This window comes from Oryzias latipes, chromosome 21, assembly GCF_002234675.1.
Source record: "Oryzias latipes chromosome 21, ASM223467v1".
Classification (NCBI taxonomy): Eukaryota; Metazoa; Chordata; class Actinopteri; order Beloniformes; family Adrianichthyidae; genus Oryzias; species Oryzias latipes.
Window position 1 is genome coordinate 16,899,086 of NC_019879.2, and position 17,925 is coordinate 16,917,010.

The 17,925-nt window shown below is 38.5% G+C and overlaps 1 protein-coding gene across 3 annotated transcripts in view; it reads right to left on the reverse strand.

Moving 5' to 3' along the window:
• Nucleotides 1–9,864, reverse strand: part of LOC101159710 (E3 ubiquitin-protein ligase HECW2) — a 46,356-nt gene extending 36,492 nt beyond the window's left edge. The window contains exons 1-2 of one of the 3 annotated variants that reach the window (XM_023950856.1): nt 8,152–9,864; nt 115–745 (exon numbers count right to left, since the gene is read on the reverse strand). In XM_023950856.1, the coding sequence (XP_023806624.1) occupies nt 115–493 (379 nt within the window). In that variant the 5' untranslated portion in view covers nt 494–745; nt 8,152–9,864. The remainder of the gene's footprint in view (nt 1–114; nt 746–8,151) is intronic. The other 2 variants (XM_023950854.1, XM_023950855.1) reach the window with 2 other exon arrangements.
• Nucleotides 9,865–17,925: the final 8,061 nt, after the last annotated feature.

Here is a 17,925-nt window from a genome sequence, read left to right on the forward strand (position 1 = left end):
CTACTAGGTTTAGTCATCAGAAATCAATCTGAATGCCTTTTAAGGTTAACAGTTGCAGACCCTTGCCCTATCTCAACAGCAACATTTAAAAAAATGCTTAAACCAAAGTCTTACCAATGTGGTACAATCCAATCCAGTCCGTGGCGTCCACTTCCTCCTTAATGTCCCAGGATATGACCAGGTTCTGCCCTCGGTTCAGAGTGTGCTCCAGAGTGGAAGCAGTCAGTGAGGACCGGCTCTGGGAGCTCACTAAGTCTGTGTCACTGTTGGCTCGGGTGAGCCCAACGGGACTACTGACTACTGAGGTAGGATCGACAGCTGCACCCCCCCTTTCTGCCAATGTCCGCAGGTTGTCTGGGCTGAGAGTGTGTCGAAGGTGAGGGCTGCGCCTTCGCGGGGCTGAAAGATGTTCGCGGCCTCCTACGGCCAGGTTGGGTGGGTTGTGGGAACGGGTCCTGGCTGGCAGGACCGCTGTGGCGAGGGAAGGGCGCATGATGTGCAAATGGTGAAGGGGGTAGCTATGAAAACAATAGACCCAAAATCAAAAAGAACTGGAGGAGGTTCTTAGCAAGTAGAGTGTTCTTCAAAATTTGGCTTCATTTGTCAGTGTCAGGTGAGATTTGTTGTAAAGAACCCATGCAGGTCTCTGATCAGATGAGTTGGTTTCCTCTGTGCAGAGGCCTCTGCTGTTGATCTTTTAGCTGGTTTTTGCTCTTAGTTTTCTGATCCATTTCACTGCAATGACCTGCAGATGGGAAAACACAAAAAAATGTTTTTTGTACAACATAACTGATGATGACACATCATAAACTCCATTCAGCTTGAATCTTCACAACCTCCAGAGATGATTTTAGGAGAGCACAAGCCTTTCATCTAAACCACTATGGGTAATCCCTCCTTCACAACACATATTTATGAATAATCCACAAATCTCTTGTCATCAACCTTATTTTAAACTTTCCTTTTGAACATTGTTTTGATTTTAAAACTGTGAGACTCGCATAAGGATGACATTACTGTATATTAGGAAACAAAAACAAGCTTGTGCACTTCACGTTTCTGCCTCTGTGAGGTTTTAGTCAGAGCACACTGCTTTGATGAAAACAGGGAGAGGAGACACATGGCTGTTATCTGCCTCCCAGAGAGCTCTTCAATCAGCAGATGCCAGTTTGGGAAATGCCTGGGGAGCGCTTTCAGTCTCAGCATGAGCCATTTTGTTTTTAATGCACAAGGCATGCAATCTCAGTATCCACATGGGGTGCTTGGTTTCAAGCAGACCAAGTAATAAAATCAGATTTTTTTTACCAGCATGAAGGGATGTGCCAAAAAGAACCCATGATAGGCACAATCCTAGAAACCTTTATTTTTCTTACAATTATTATACAATTAAATACTCTATTATACATTGAAAAGAAAAAACAGACCATTTTACAGGCTCAAGCATTTGTTTCACAAAAAAAAGTACTTTAGAAACTTTTTTTTCAACAAATAACTTCTGTACTGTACTGTCAAATAATCATTTTAATCATCAATGTGAACAGATGGCTTCAAATTGCTGAGATTAGCCCCGCCCACCGCGACCTGAGTAATTGGATTACACCGGAGAAAATTTTAAATAATTACGAAACAAAAATACAAAGTACAGTCGGACAAATAGTGACTCAGGTGTATTCACTGCTCTTCAGACTGAGCCGCTGCATCCTGACTCCGCTCTGCAGTGTTTTCTTCTTTTGCAGGTGTGTTTGTTCGGGAGAAGAACATAGTGATAGTCAGTTGTTGTCGCTTTTTTTTCTATGGGTTTTAGAGACACAATGATTTGCACGTACGTGATGTAAATTTGGCAAGCTGTTTTACGTACGTGTACATATTAAACTGCAACGTTATGGACGCACAGGTAGAGAAGAAGCGGAAGTGACTTTTTAGCTGAGCAGAATGCAGAACACAATGCACGATGCAAATCCGTGAAGTAGCGAAACCGTGAAAAGTAAACCGCGTTATAGCGAGGCATTACTGTAATCCAAAAACCAGCGGTCTGAGCACCAGCCCCTCTCAACCCATGAAAACGAGTGGGTTCTCACATTTATACGAATGAAAGTAAGAACAGCCCCTCTTGCACCTCCCCCCCAAGCTAACACACACAAATCATTACTAGCTCTATTCGGAGATAATCAGCAAAAACGCTTTCATTTTCTATGCACAATATGCACATCCATCCTTGCAATAGTTTGGAGGGTTTTTTTTTCGTGGGCGAAAGGCAGACATGCTGCCATGCCGGCTCTAGGTTGATCTCATGAAATGGGTGGAAGCTTCAAGGAGCGAAAGGTCGAGCCTAAGAAATTGAGTCATCTTACTTTTGGGTGGGAAACTGAACTGTGAAAATGACTATAATTGTTTTTTAGTGTACCAAAGGTAATTTATCCTCATGGTATAGATTACTCTGAACGGCTAAAGAAAATCACGATAAAGGCTATTTTAGATTAGATTAGATAACTTTATTTACGATTTATCTACGATGGGGAAATTAACTCATCTCCGGCAGCAAGAAAGACATCAAAAATGACATCCAAATTGAATAAATACAGCTCCAAAATTGACATATGATCCACTGTATAAATAAAAAAGTAAAAAAGTACACACCTAAAAAATAACCGTTGAAGAAAAAAACTGAAAACAATAACAACTGCAACAAAAGTACCGTAAATGAATAAATGCGTGAAAGAAAAACGCCTGTGTCACTGTAACACGGTGTTGTACAGTCTGATGGCTGTGGGGAGGAATGACCTGCGGTAGTGCTCCTTCTTGCACTGTGGGTGCAACATTCTGGTGCTGAAGGAGCTGGTCAGTGCCTCTACAGTTTGGTGCAAGGGGTGGGAGGGGTTATCCATGATGGATGTTAGCTTTGCCAACATCCTCCTGTCCGCCACCTCCTCCATGGACTCTAGTGTGCAGCCCAGGACAGAGCCGGCCTTCCCAATCAGTTTGTTAAACCTCTTCATGTCTCTGCCTGCACTGCCTCCTGCCCAGCATACAACTCCATAAAGGATTACTGAGGCCACAACAGTGTCACAAAAGGTCCTGAGCAGCTGTCTGCACACGCCGAACGACCTCAGTCTCCTCAGCAGGTGGAGGCGACTCTGACCTCCTGTACAGAGCATCCGTGTTGTTGGACCAGTCCAGTCTGTTGTTACGGTGAAGAGCCAGGTATTTAAATGTGTCCACAAACTCAATGTCTGAACCCTGAATGTTCACCATTTACGTTTACATATCACTATCTAAGATATTTTAATATTTGTATATGAGATATAATATATAAATATCATATATAATCCACTCCTTTTAAAGCAATAATTAAGCACAGTTAATGAATTCAATGTTTAATGTATTATATGTGTAAGCACAAATATGTCTATTAATAAATAAGAGTTATAATAGCATAGATGTATATGTGTATGTAGAAAATGTGTATTTTTTTTACTTTTAACGTTTCATTCTCCAAAATCAGGACCAATCATCTCAGGTTTGACAATAAATTGATTTCAGATGTTAGATAAGATAAATTTAGAAATCCCTCAATTTTAATATTCGCTTACAAATGTATTAATGACTGTTCAGTCCTGTAGCATTTTTTAAAAACCTAAAAATATTCATTTGATGCTGTTTTTGCTGTATTAAATCCACTTAAATCTGTTTTGTTTTTATACAGTTGTGTTTTAATGTCAAACACATTTTAAAACAACTGCTTCTATAGATCTCTGTTGTGTCTCTTATTAATAATGAGAACGATTTTCAAACAGAGTCCTAACAGTAAGGCTGACATTTTTCCCTGCTCACCTGTTACCTGTAAGATGATTTGTGTAAGATCTCACATTTATGGCTCCAACATCGACAAACTCGCCTTCTGATTGAATACATTTGATGAATCGGCCTTTCCACTGCAGTACATGGATTGAATGGGTTTCCCCAGGCCTGCCATTGAAACTGGATCTGTTGCGTTTGACACACGGAAAAGCCTGAATGTCCCTGACTCAACAAGATTACCAGAGCATGGCCCCATCGCATAAACGTCCACGTGCACACTCATGCACAGAGACAGGGAACCGTCACATAGGGATTTAGTAGAGAATAAAACCTTCATCACAGATGCAGGAATACTTAAATCCAGCACACGTGTGCACATGGCCTGGAGCTCCGTCCAACAACACCCACAGGAGGAGCAACTTCCATCCACAGGCAGAGGTTTGGCTAAAGAAGAAGCCAAACTAAGTATATCTGTAGCTGCTGGGTGGTTACATAAAGGCAGCTGTGGCTCAGAATTTGTGCTAAATCCCAAATTTGCCAAACATTTTCTAATAGTGATGTGGAACGGTAGCTCAAAACCAGCAGTCAAAGAAAAACTGCATCAGCTAAAAGCTGCAAAGACCAAATCACGACCCCGGGAGAGGCATTTAGCAATCTGGAGTTGATCCAGTGCTTTTCTTCCAAAAGACTCCTTTTATAATCCCATCCCCACTGCCTTCCAGATTGACCTGGATTAGTGACTTACTCTGACGAAGTAAAAATAGATAAAGCGATCATACGGCAACAAGAAATCAGCTTTTCTCTGATTTGATCTCCTTCTTATTTTGATGTTCAGTCGTGATGCTGTCACACGTCTTGGATGAAAATAGATCACACACCACTGAATGCATTGTTTCAGCTGTTAAACTTGTCCTCCTCTGTCCTAAACAAAATGGAAACAAACACTTTTTTTTTGTGTTGTGGTCCTGGTGACGGTGAAGGGATCCCTGCTTCCTCATTGTGTGTGCGTATGTGAGCGAGTGAGGGGGTTTTGGGTTAGTGCAGATGTCAGCAGAGCCCCCACCCCCCACCCCCCTGGAGGTGACTGCAGCACTTTACGGCCCCACAGAGCGGACACCTTGAGAGCTGGCACAAACTCAGTCGTGCTCAGATCTTATTGTTCTTCAGTGAGATGTAAAGTCGAGGAACAAATGAAATCCAAGCCTGTGCACTTCTTGAAGCTCTTCTCAGACCCAGCTATGCAAACTGCAATCCAAGATTTGGAGAGTCTAGCTAAAAGATGAGCTTCCCTAAACAATCCTAAACATTAGAAAAAAGTGTTTGAACATTTACCTTCCTAAATTAAAAGCTCAGAGATTGTTGATGTATTATGTAAAGGATGTTAGATTTTGATTTTTTGATTTGAAATGGTTTATTTCAAGCAATCAAATAGAAATAATACACAAAAACAATACAATCATCAGTTATACATTCATACAATAACTAATCCAACTTAGGATAATTAGACATATTAACAAATATTGCTTGACAGGGAGTGGAAAGAAGCGAACTTATATAATCCCACCCCTGTTCTACCGTAACCATTTTATTACATGATTTATCATTATCCGGTTCATACATTTTATCATACAGAATTAAGAATCCTGAAGTATCAATGAAGCACATGACAAAGATGAATTACTTAAATTATTTTTAAAAAAGAAAATAACTTTTAGAAATCAACATGGCAATGAAGTATCCAAAATATATGCAAATTATGTTACTTATAAAAATCATTGATATGATTAAAAAATAATACTATATCAGTAAAATAGACAAAACACTGTTTCAGAAATTTCCATAGAAAAATTTGATCAGGAAAAATCATAAATAAACGTATCAATTTTTTGGAGCAAGTGAAGTAGTATCATTGAAAGTCAATCAATCTAACCATTTTCAATAATTGATTAATCATTTCTTTTATTATTTAAAATAGATACCATAGATAGTAATGACATCCTGACAGAAAAGGTTATTTGAGTTTTACCTTAATGTTTGAAATGTTTCACTTCATTAACTTTTAGGGCTGTTAATCAATTGTTTTTGTCAAACAAGATATTTTGTAGAAAACTTATTTTTTTGTAGTAATGAATTCTTATTTTTTAGGTTTGGCTTCTACCTTTTCCCCCTGGGTATTCACTGTAAAAATAACCAACATTCTGTCCATGTTATGCGGCTAAAAACATTTTAGTTTCTTTCTTTTGTGAGAAAACATCTTTGTCAGGTAAAACCACATAGATTCATTTTTTACTTCATTGATTCAAGTTTTCTGTTTTTCTTCCTGCAATTTATCTTTCATTCGCAGAATAATTGGGTTTCTATCATTATTCTCAAAGGTTCTTGAACCACTGAAATTTATTCTTCAAAATCAGATTTGAATGTGTTTATTAGGATTGTTTTTTGTTTGTTTGTTTTTAAAAGCATTTTTCTTGCCTAGTCTCATTATCTCACCTTTGTTTCCACTTAATGACAAAAAGAGTTACGCTATTGGCAAGATTAGAAATTAAGTTCAATTCTTCAAATGTTGGTGTAATCTTATAACTTGTGTGAAAATTCAGTTATGCAATATGGCATACAGCATATTTACTTATAAGTTTTTTTAATGCATATAAATATTAATCAAACGTTTGTTTTTTAGAATAACATCTAAAATGAACTGTAAAACAATGGCTTTATATTCTGTCAAAGTGTTTCCTGTTATTACTTACATAGGAATACAAAAACAATGACACACTCCCAAAGAAAGAAAGAAAGAAAGAAAGAAAAATGATACTTCCGAAGAAAATTGTTCCTTGTAGGACAGATGGACAGACGGATAAATGGACGGACAGATGAACTGACGGACGTCCAAATGAATAGGTGGACAAATAAAAGCATTTTAGTCATTAGAAAAACTGAGTGTCAAAATAAAACTAGAGATGTGTAAATTATACTAATATTCCATAAAACATTTAAGAAAAGTATATGTTACACTAAACAAGTGGAGCATGGGAATATGTGATGTAAAGTGACGTAACTTAATTTCCTGTCAGTTTTTTGTGTTCAAAAACACAACATGCTTCTAAGAAACAAAGATATTTTAGATAGCACAGACTCTGTGTGCATTGCTTTAATGAGGTCTAGTGGTGGCATGAAGTATGTTCAGCTGCTAGACAAAGGTATAAAATGTTTGTATTTACAAGATTTGCAGATGTGACAGACTGGGACCTACCCAGGGTGCACCCCTCCTTTGCCCAACACCGACCCCGAAAGGGATGCAGCAGGTTAAGAAAATTGATGGATGGATGTGCAGATGCTTTTGTCCATATCACATTTGCAGGGATGCAACATGACATTGGAAAAGAAAAAATGTGTGCACAAAATAAAAATGCCAATTTGGGCACAAAAATACTAATTTGAGGGAACAGTATTTTATAGGAAGGAGCATTAATGCAGAAAAGTGTGATGAGATTTTGCAGCAACAAACATTGCCTTTCGTGGCATGTTTTTGTGGGATGCCCATGCATTTTTCCATGGGAATAGATCAAATCACACTATGCTTACATTAAAAAGCTGCAAACCAAAAAGAAACGTGAAAAAACGTTAGTCTCTGAGATCATTTTTAGGGAAGGAAAGAAATAAAATGTGGTATTTTATAGATAAACCCACTCCCAAAACTTATTATATGTGCCTTAAATTAATAGCATGTATTGCTATTGTGATTTAATGCATTTAATGCTATTAATTGTTATATATCAATGATCAGGCTGTTAGGGAGATAAAAGAATAGATTCAAAGGCAACAGTAACTTGAGTTAGGTTCCGCCTGATTAGAATTCTGTGCACCTCCATGCAGCGTCTTGGAGCATAAGCCATAGTAAAACTGAGACGTGCAGATACAACCTCTCATCCAGCATAACTGCGTTACATAACAGTTTGCCTCCAACCTGGATCTTTTCTGATCACTCTGTGGCGGCCGCTACGCGCGCTCACATGACCGACAAGGCCGTTCAAGTACTGCACTGGCGGAATGTGCAGGTGTCATCGTGCGCTATTGGATTACTGTGGGAATTCCCTACGTCATTTTCTTTTAGCCACTTCTTCTAGAAGAGGCTTGCGTTTGACACCCGCATCTTCCAAAAGCCCCCCTTGAGTGCCAAGCGGGCGCGCAAATAGATCATGATGGACGGAGGTCATTGCTGCGGTGGCTTAATGACAGATGGAGCTGCTCAGCGCGTCATCTTCTCCCCCCACCGACACAACCACCTCAACATAACTGCTGGGAGCGTGAACACCTCTGCCTCCATGCCAGACGGCGCTGCGTGGCTGCGCTTACCTTTTGACGCAGAGGTGCGGGGCTGTCACCCGCGCTCTGTCGGTGCTTCCTGCGCGGGGATGGCACGGTTTTGCTTCTCGTGCCTGCAGTCGAACTCAAGCGAGACGGGTGGGGTGCCGCGGTAGACCCCCCCCCCCCCTCCCTTATAGATCCAGGGCAGCTTTGGAGTCACGTAGCGGAGACGTTTTCCCTGTGAAAAAGCTCTGCAGAGACCTCGGTGCTCCACTGGAGCTGCGCACAGAAACTCCACCGCCACCTCCCAGCTCCTTTCCGCACCGCAGGCTGCTACCGCTCCTCCTGCTGCTCCGGATGCTGATGCTGAGGATGCTGATAGTCTCAAGTGTGCATCTGAAGCAGACACGCTTCTCTAAGCATCGCAGTGCACTGCAGTCGACGTCCTCCCAGCAGTCCCGGCAGATACAACAAATCTAAGCTTACAGCTGCTGCCAGCTCCCCCACCCCCCCAAAAGAGGAGGAATGACAGTCTACCGGAGGATGGCGCATTGCATTTTGGATTGTTTGCAGTAGCGCGTCTTCTTACACGAGAGGCTGAAGGATTTACTCTCAGAACCATCAGGCTATGTTTGGCTGTTGATAATCTACTTGATCCAATGCACTGCATATTAGATGGGTTGGGGGTATGGGTGGGCGGCGACTGTATTAAATAAAGAGACCACATGTCCACCTGTGGAACAAGACAGCACACGTCCACGCGCTCAGAGAGGAATTTTCCACATAATCATAAATTGTGCTGCTTTATTTCTATGAGGCAGCTCTGATAATGGCGCACTTTTTTGCAGAAAAACAAAAAACTATATGATCGGAGCACATGGGGACATTCAACAAAAGACAAAAAAACAACAACAAGAAATTAACATTTGAAAATGTATGTTATCATAAAGAAAGATTTTAATTCAAATATCACATTTACTCAATTAAAAGGAGCAAAACCAAAGAATACATAAAAAGGGGGGTATACTCGTCTTCCTGCTAAACGTTCACAGCCTTAACGTCTTTTATTATCCGGGTTCCTCAGAGGATCTTCAATGTTGTTTGTTTTTTTTTGAAAAGTGACTCTTTTTTTTGGCTTTAAGGTTGATTTCAGACATGAGCAAATGCATTACAAGTTGAAAAGGACATGTTTGACATATTTCGCATTTTAAAAAGTAATTTCTGAAATAAGACTTCTTGCAATTTATGAAAGTTTATGTTTAGGGGGGCATAGCTGAAAAATGGTGTGCAGAAGCATTAAACTGTCAACTCTTAAAGACACAACTCTTAAAGAAAAAAAAACGATTAAAGAAAAGAACTAACAAAAAAAACTCTATGAGAGGAAAAACTTTGGGGGAGTAAAAAGTTCCTTTCAGGATGTGAAAAACGAATATTTCATCTACATCATGAAAATGAACTCAGACAGGACAAGTTCAGGGAAACTTTAGGATTTCAGGGGCCACGTCACAGATTCCTGGTTGTTAAAATGCTGTTTCCAAGACACTATAGTAGTCATATTTGGTGATCTCTAAAAAGGGTTTCTGAAACACCCCAAAATAAGGGGAACTGTACCCAGTTGATTAATAAACAAACAAACAAAAAGAAAAACAAAAAAAAAAAAAACACGGACTGCTTTGGCCTTTCTGGGAAGATACACTGCCTTCTACTGGTTACAGCTATAAACTGCATCGGTATCCTTTTGTTTGTAAGCAACTAATGGGGAAAGACCTTTAAAGATAATATTCATTCTCAAACATTTCTTGTTCCTTTTTGGTTTTTATTCATACACCCTCAAAAAACTGAAAAAGAAAAAGTTAGAATCAAATGTGTGTTTCCCATTTAGTGTTTGCAGTTGTTCACAGCAAAAATAAGAATCTGAAGAAATCTCAATGTTCATTCAATTGTGGTTGTCTGCATTTAAACCATTTTTCAAATTTGACATCAATGCTACGGCCCCCATTTGCCTCCATCCAGTTAAAAATAAGGCTTTGAAGGTACAATATATGAACCACATCCTGTTAGGAACCACATTCTGACACATCAACACACTAAAATCAAAGCCTCTCGTAAAACCTCTCTTTAAGAAACTTGGACTGCTTTGGTTGATTAATGGCACGTTTCTTTCAGGAGATGCTGCTATTCTGCTTGGTTTTTAATCACTCCCTCCTTCTGAGGTAGTTCTTGATGTCAGCATGTTCAAGAGAGCTGCTGACGAATGTGTTCATGATTCTGAGTTCATCTGTGCTTTTCATATGATGAGGTGCAAGGAGTTTTTTTAATCTGATAGTAATAATGTACTTTTTTAAGCTTTAAACAAATCTATGGTCGCATAGTTCAGAAAAGTGTGAAAATGGAGACTATCTGTCATCAAAAAAAGGACAGACCTCAGCAAACATTTGAGGTCCTTTTCTTCTTTATGTCTCAGCCAGAGTTAGTTTCCACATTTCAACTCTTTTCTTAAGAATTAATTGTATCTACTGTTACTCTCAGTCTTTTATTACATCCTTCTTGTTTCAGTTTAATCCAGGGGTCTGCAACTTTTAACCCTTAAAAGAGCTGTTTGGTCCAGTGTCTCACTGACCAAAACACAGCAAGAGCCTCAAAGTCTTACCTAAACATTTAGAAGATTAAACTCTATTAATGTTTTTGTGACCATTAAACCATTCATTTATAAACTGTAGCTTTAAATATTTACAACAGTTTAGCTACAACTGTGTTATATTTCTATTGTATTTCTTTGGGCAGCAGCACATGCAAGATCCTTTCAAAAGAAAATGTGTCAAATAAGATTCTTACAGTAGATTTGCAAACATTCCTTAAGAATTTTGCCTCTAAACAGCTACAATTCATAAAATAAGAATATGTGTTTAAAGTTTTACCAACAATAAACCACTCTTAAAATAGGTCAAACATTGTAACATAGTTTTGTATCATTATCTGACGCGTGCGCAGTTTGAATAAAGAGTGAAGATCTCAACACTTCTTGATTTAGTGTCATGTCAACAGAGGTTAAACAAAAACAACAACAAAATACTCGTCTAAGATCACCTCAGTTCAAAATTTTCAAATTAATGACAAAACTTAACTTACAAACCTCATATTTATTATAATTGTTTGTGTTTGTCTGGAAAACCAGAGAAACACAATGGAGGAATAGCACACTTTTGCGTTGACTGGAGTGATGAGGGCCCATGCTACCAGCAGAAACTCAGGAGAGCCGGCTCTTCCAGAGTTCAGTGAAGGACTACTCTTTCCAGTCCTGAGAAAGAGCTTTAGAAAATTCTCCAAGGGGAAACAAAGACAATCATCTGAAAAACGGCAGTCAGGCTGGACATGGTCAAGTTTGAAGCGTGACATTTTGTCCATGTATAAGCTCTCTTGCCAAAAATAAATAAATCCCACTACCAAAAATGCATGAACTGAGCTCTATTAAAGTCAAAATATCTGATTTGAAGAAAAACCAAAAAGTCCGTTTGAAGATGTTTTGAATAACAAAAAAAGGCTTCTGAAACAATAAAGATTTAATATTTTTGTAGTGGTGCCATTAAAATTAATCGAATATTTAACATCTTAAAAACAAATAATCAGGTCAAAGCTTTGATCCAACAAAAATCCAGGATGTCTTCAGAGGCTACAATTTAGTTCCTGCCCAATTAGTAATTCATTTCAACCAAAGTTACATTAAGATTGCTTCATTAAAAATGCTCCATCTCATGTTAAACAAGAAAATCGTCTTCTTTGTTTTAGGCTGCTCCATTTACCCATCCTCCACCAATCCAACCTCCCTCATGCCCTTCTTCACCACATCAATGAACCTCCTCTTTGCTCTTCCTCCAGGCCTATATATAAGTACTGAAAGTCCTCCTAAATGTTTCAATTGAGTTCATCTGATTTACACACAGATACTGTCTTGTTGACCGTCTTTCTTCCCCTTTCTAAGGCAAACCTCCACCTCTCTGGATGTTTCTCCGCCTGCTCTCACTACAGATCACAATGCAGTAATGCAACCACAAGAGGGCACATTCCAGTGATTCTATGTCCAGGTGAAAGCAGAGGATTTTGTGTCCATGCAGTGACTGGTAGAGCATCTTACATAAAGCAAAGCCAATTTAACAAGTATATTTAGTAACTTTATATCAGTATGAATCATTTGTCTTGCAATCAAAGGCATGAAGCATTGAGCCATGAATCTCTTTTCAGATTTAAGCAGTAGAATAGAAATCATTTCAGCTTCTAACAACTTTTATTTTAAAAAATCTGATCTGCCCTCTAACGGCCTGGTAGAAGACATTCATTATTTTGCTGTTATAAAGGCTGAGACATATTTTAAACTGTAGATGGCTGCATTTCTGAAGCCTTCCTTTTTATCAACATGATACAAGGTTAGTCTGAACGACCTGCTAAAATCATGGAAGAGAGACTTCCCTCAATTCAAACGTTGCATCTTTCAGTGCATAAAAACGGGGAGGTTAAAATCAATCATTTAGGCAAATATTTTTTATTTTTTTGATAGTATTTCTTGTTCTTCTGTACCCACTTGTTTTTTAAGGAGTTCCTTTCATTTTACAAAATATTAAGTGATTCTAATGCGGAAAACTTTTGATATGTTGAAAACGTTTCAGGCTGAATAATGAGGGAATGTATGAAGGGGGATGAAGCATGTATAAATAATAGATAGATGACCACATTTCTCTGGACAGGAACACACCCTTTCGTCAGAAGGTGGCAGTATTGTTCCATCAAAAAGTCCCAGGATTTTCCAGTCAGCTGTGTCCTCCTCACAGCCAAGTGATCATGAAAGTATAAAGCTGAAGATCTGGTAGGCTGCTTTGTCTTTAAAGTCAATAATCCTACATTTATTTCAAGTTTTGACATTCTACATTTATCAAACTTTGATATACTTTGAATAACAATGGATCCATCAATATTATATATCAATACTTTATGATGCATTCATAATTAAACCCTTGATCAAGTCCAGCTTTCCTACTGATATTTTGTTAGAATGTATGCCGAATATAACCATTTGAGGGCAATAAAAGAACAAGGCAATTATCCAGAAATGCACAAATGAATTAAAAAGGGTAAAATTTGGTAAAAATATCAACCATATAAACTAGATAAGATACCAGTGATTGACTCAGAGGGTTGAATGATAAAATCAGGTTGGGCCTATACTATTAGTTTTGTGCAGGTTTGTTGTTTTTTCCATCATAATCTGTTATTACTTTTGCTATTTTCAAGTTCCATCCATCTATCTTATTCTGCTAATCTGGGACCGGGTCATGGGGGCAGCAGTCTAAACAAAGATGTCCAGACTTCCCTTGCCCCAGCCACTTCCTCCAGCTCCTCTGGAGGTATCCCGAGATGTTCCCAGGCCAGCCGAGAGACGTAGTCTGTCCAGCATGTCCTGGGTCTTCCCCGGGGCCTCCGCCCACTGGGAAATTCACAGAACACCTCCAAAGGGAGTTGTCTAGGAGGCATCCGGACTAGGTGCCCGAGCATCCTCAACCACCTCCTCTCAATGTGCAGAAGAAGCGATTATTCTCTGAGTTCTCTGCGGGTGACCAAGCTTCTTACCCTATATCTAAGGGAGCGCCCAACCACCCTACGGAGGAAGCTCATTTCAGCTGCCTGGTTCGGGACTTCGTTCTTTCAGTCATGACCCAGAGCTCATGACCATTGGTGAGTATTGGACCGAAGACTGACCGGTAAATTGAGAGCTTTGCTTTTTGGCTCAGCTCTCTCTTCACCAAAACAGACCAGTACAGCGACTGCGTGACTACGGACGCTGCTCTGATCCGCCCTTCAGTCTCACGCTCGGGCCTCCCCTTACTCATGAACAAGATAACAAGATATCTAAACTCCTCCACCTGGGGCAGGAACACTCCACCCACCAAGAGATGGCAAACTATCTTTCACCAGTCAAGAACCATGGCCTCAGATTTAGCGGTGCTGACCCTCATCCTAGCCGCTTCACACTCAGCTGCAAACTGCCCAAATGCACGCTGGAGATCCCGGCTCGATGAAGCCAACAGGACAACATCATCTGCAAAGAGCAGAGATGAAATCCTGTGGTCCCCAAACCCAACTCCCTCCTGCCCCTGGCTGCGCCTTGAAAATCTGTCCATAAAAACTATGAACAGAACCGGTGATAAAGGGCAGCCCTGCCACAGTCCAATGTGCACCGGGAAGAGGTCTGACTTACTGCCGGCCATGCGAACCAAGCTCTTGCCCGGTCATTCAGAGACCGGACAGCCCTCAGTCAGGCTCCCCAGACGCCATATTCCCAGAGCACCCTCCACAAGATACCACGGGGGACGTGGTCAAATGCTTTCTCCAAATACACAAAACCCATTTTCAAGTTATTTTAGTAAACATTGTGCAATTTCTTTTTCATTAACAAAAGGGTTCCAACTGATTCGTCCACGCACGTACATGTCATCTGGTGGGGAGCAGGTAATGTCTTGTGGGTAAAAATATTTCAGTGTGTTATCAAACCAGCATCTCTGATAGTATTGTTCGGTACATAAATACATAAGTTTTTGGCAGTTTGTAAATATTTCAAAGAAGCACGTGCTCCTCACGCACGCACATGTCATCTGGTGATGCAGACACTGCTGATTACCTGGACCAGATGTGTTCTTTCAATCAAATTGTGGAGACATCAGATTGAGCTGATGAGCAGCTAGAAGGGCTTGGAGATCTGAAAAAACAGACAGGGTGGCAGATCTTGATGACCTGAAATGAGCAGCCCTGTTTTAAAGCATTGTGATCAAGCACAAACTCCAATTTAAGAACTGATGCTCTGAAAACCGTAAAAAGGGGGAAAAAAATCAGTAATCGATTGATATAATCCGTTTTTTTCTCTGTTTACTTTGTTAAATAAGAGGAAAGGGGAAAAATATTCTTCAGCCCATCTCTCTAGAGATGTCTAATTGCTCTCAGTAGATTAAAAACTAATGACCTGTTGACCATCCTTCCTAAGGATGCAGTACATAGCTCTTAAAAACTAGAATAGTCTCTGAGGGGGCATTTTCTGTCTGAAATATTCACTTCTTTGAAGTTTACAATAAAAGCTTATGTGAAACAAAACAGCTTTTTTTTAAATATGAAACGACCGCTGGGAATTTATAAAAGTATGTTATAAGAAGTATGGTTAATATGTTCCGGTTTGTCTTGGGAGTTACATTTACATGCCTTTATTCAACAAGGTGCCTGTAGATTTCTGGCTTTTACTCTCCAAGACATTTTTCTGACAAAAACAAATTCACATCAAGGAAAATCTTCTTTCAGATATTTTTAGAGGCCACCAAGGTTATATTTAACCTAAATTAACTACAACTGAATATATTTTTTCAGGGTTAAAGCCTACATACATGGCATTATGTCTCTATGAAAAGTGTGGTTGTACTTGCTTAACACTGAGACTCACTAAAACCAGCAAACTTTTTTGTTGTGTTAAGAAAAGACTACTTTAAATGAAAACAATCGCATTTTTACAGAATTCTGCTCAAACGTTCACAGATGTTTTGTTACATTTTAACATCATTTAAACACAAAAAAGTTTTGGTGAACTTTAGCAAATGGAAGTCACTTTTTGGGCTTTTTTGGCATCCTATTCACCATCTGTACTTTCAGGAAATACAACCCTTCTTTTAATTTGTTACGATAAAAGAGGCTGAATTTTAGTACTGCTTCTTTTAAAAAAATACTACTGTGAGCTAACATAAAGATGCAGGATTGTCTTTATGTAAATTAAGTTGTTGCATGTTTTTCTAGGTTTTAATATGCTGTCATTTTCTTCTGTGAGTCTGTCATATCATCAAGAGAAAGACGTTGTTATGACTGCTGCTCCTGTCATGGGTGTGAATTATCAACCATCCCAACAACGTACGAAAATGAACGTCTTATATTCATTTTTCCAACATGGTGCTTTAACTTTACATCAGTCGTCTTTGTTGTCGTGCAGAGGTAGCGTGGCTGACTTCTGGTCAGAAGATTGCAGGTTCGATTCCCTCCTTGCCCACCTATCTGTCAAAGTGACTGCACCCCACATTGCTCCTGCTCGTTGTAGTTTGGCACCATTGTTGACAGCAGAGTGGGTAAATGGGACCGTAAAGCACTCTGGGCCTCAAAGCGAGATTGATACATAAATGTATGACATTACATGACAAGGAATTTTTGTCATGAAACAGAGATTAATGTGAAAGGTTTTCATGTTCAACCATCAGAACTCCTGTACCTGCAGAGAACCATTAATTTACTGAGCAAAAACTGTCAGATTTGTTGGTCTTCATGGAAATGACTATGTTTCCATATGTTATTTTACAACAAAACAAAATGACATGGGAACTGCTTATACCTTTTATTCATACTAACGTCAGATGCACAGAAAATTGTGCAATGTACAGGTTTGGAGAAAATGCTGTTTAAATTAAACTTTTCATTAACTTTTCGTTAATTAAGCTTCATTTTACTAAATGGCTAAATGTTTCTCACCCAGTGATAAATACTTTAAAGAAAAGTTCAGTCACATAAAAATTGAACTGGATCTTTGAATCACAGTAAAATGACTATAAAAAAGGTTGTTTTTTTAATTATGGCAAAATAGCAAATAGATCGTTTTTGTTGTTTTGAAATCAATGTTCTTCATGTATAAATGCAGAAAACTTTGCATTACTCTACATATTCAATCAATTATAAACCAACAGTTTAAAAAAATGAAATACTAAAAACTAAATATTATTAATTGTGAGTGGCTGATTATAAAGTTAACATTTTTACAGATGTGAACCATTTTTAACTAATAATTTTGGAGCCACAAATCTTTTAACCCAAGCAAAAGTATTATAAAAGCATTAATTATTCAGCATCTGCATTTAAAAGCATATTTTTTGAAGCTGTTAACTACTTTACATATGTGGACATCATTAAACAATGCAAAAATATCTGTGAAAGGAGAAGAACTCCAGGAACCTTTGATGTCTACAGTCTTTCATGTGATTTACGTTTTAGCACTGATGTGTGTCGATGCCAATAAGACAAATGTACCTTGGAAGGAGAAGGTTAGGTCCTGACCACCATGTCAACATGTTTGCTAAAGCAAGAAACTCTCATTTGTGTATTTCCTTTTCTTTCTCCGTCTTGAACGATAACTTTTTTAAGGGTTTAAAGGGTTGTTTTTATCCACCCATGCATTTTAACACACTGAAGTTATTATTTTCTCTTGTCAGTTTTAGCTGTGGAGACTATATATTATATTATGATATAAATGAGATACTTGGGATTATCTTTTGCTTAATAGTGAAATTATTGGGATATAGATTAAGTCAGAATTCTAAAAGAGCTTTCAAAAAACACGTTGTGATTTTTCTTTTTTGAATGTCTAGATTAAAATATAAAAAGTGTTTAAATGTAAGTTTTTATGTATTGCACTGAAAGTAAATTTACATACAACTTTTAATTAAAATATTAAAGTTTTATTAGTAAATAAAATTGACCATTTTTGTTCTTTTCCAGTTAACTTTTTGTGGTCCACCCTTATTTGTGGAAATAAAACGATTGCTTGTTTGAGGTTTATCAAACAACTGATTGTTAAACCTTGAATAGTTCCCCTTTTTTTAATTATTTCCCTCTAAAAATTCACGTCTGGTGGAAAACAGAGCTTTATTACTTGTTTCAGACTTTTTGTCATATTGAGTTATAAGAAACTCTGTAACTGCATTATTTTAAGTGACAGTTTGTCAGTTTATGCATATGACATCCTAACATGTACTTTCC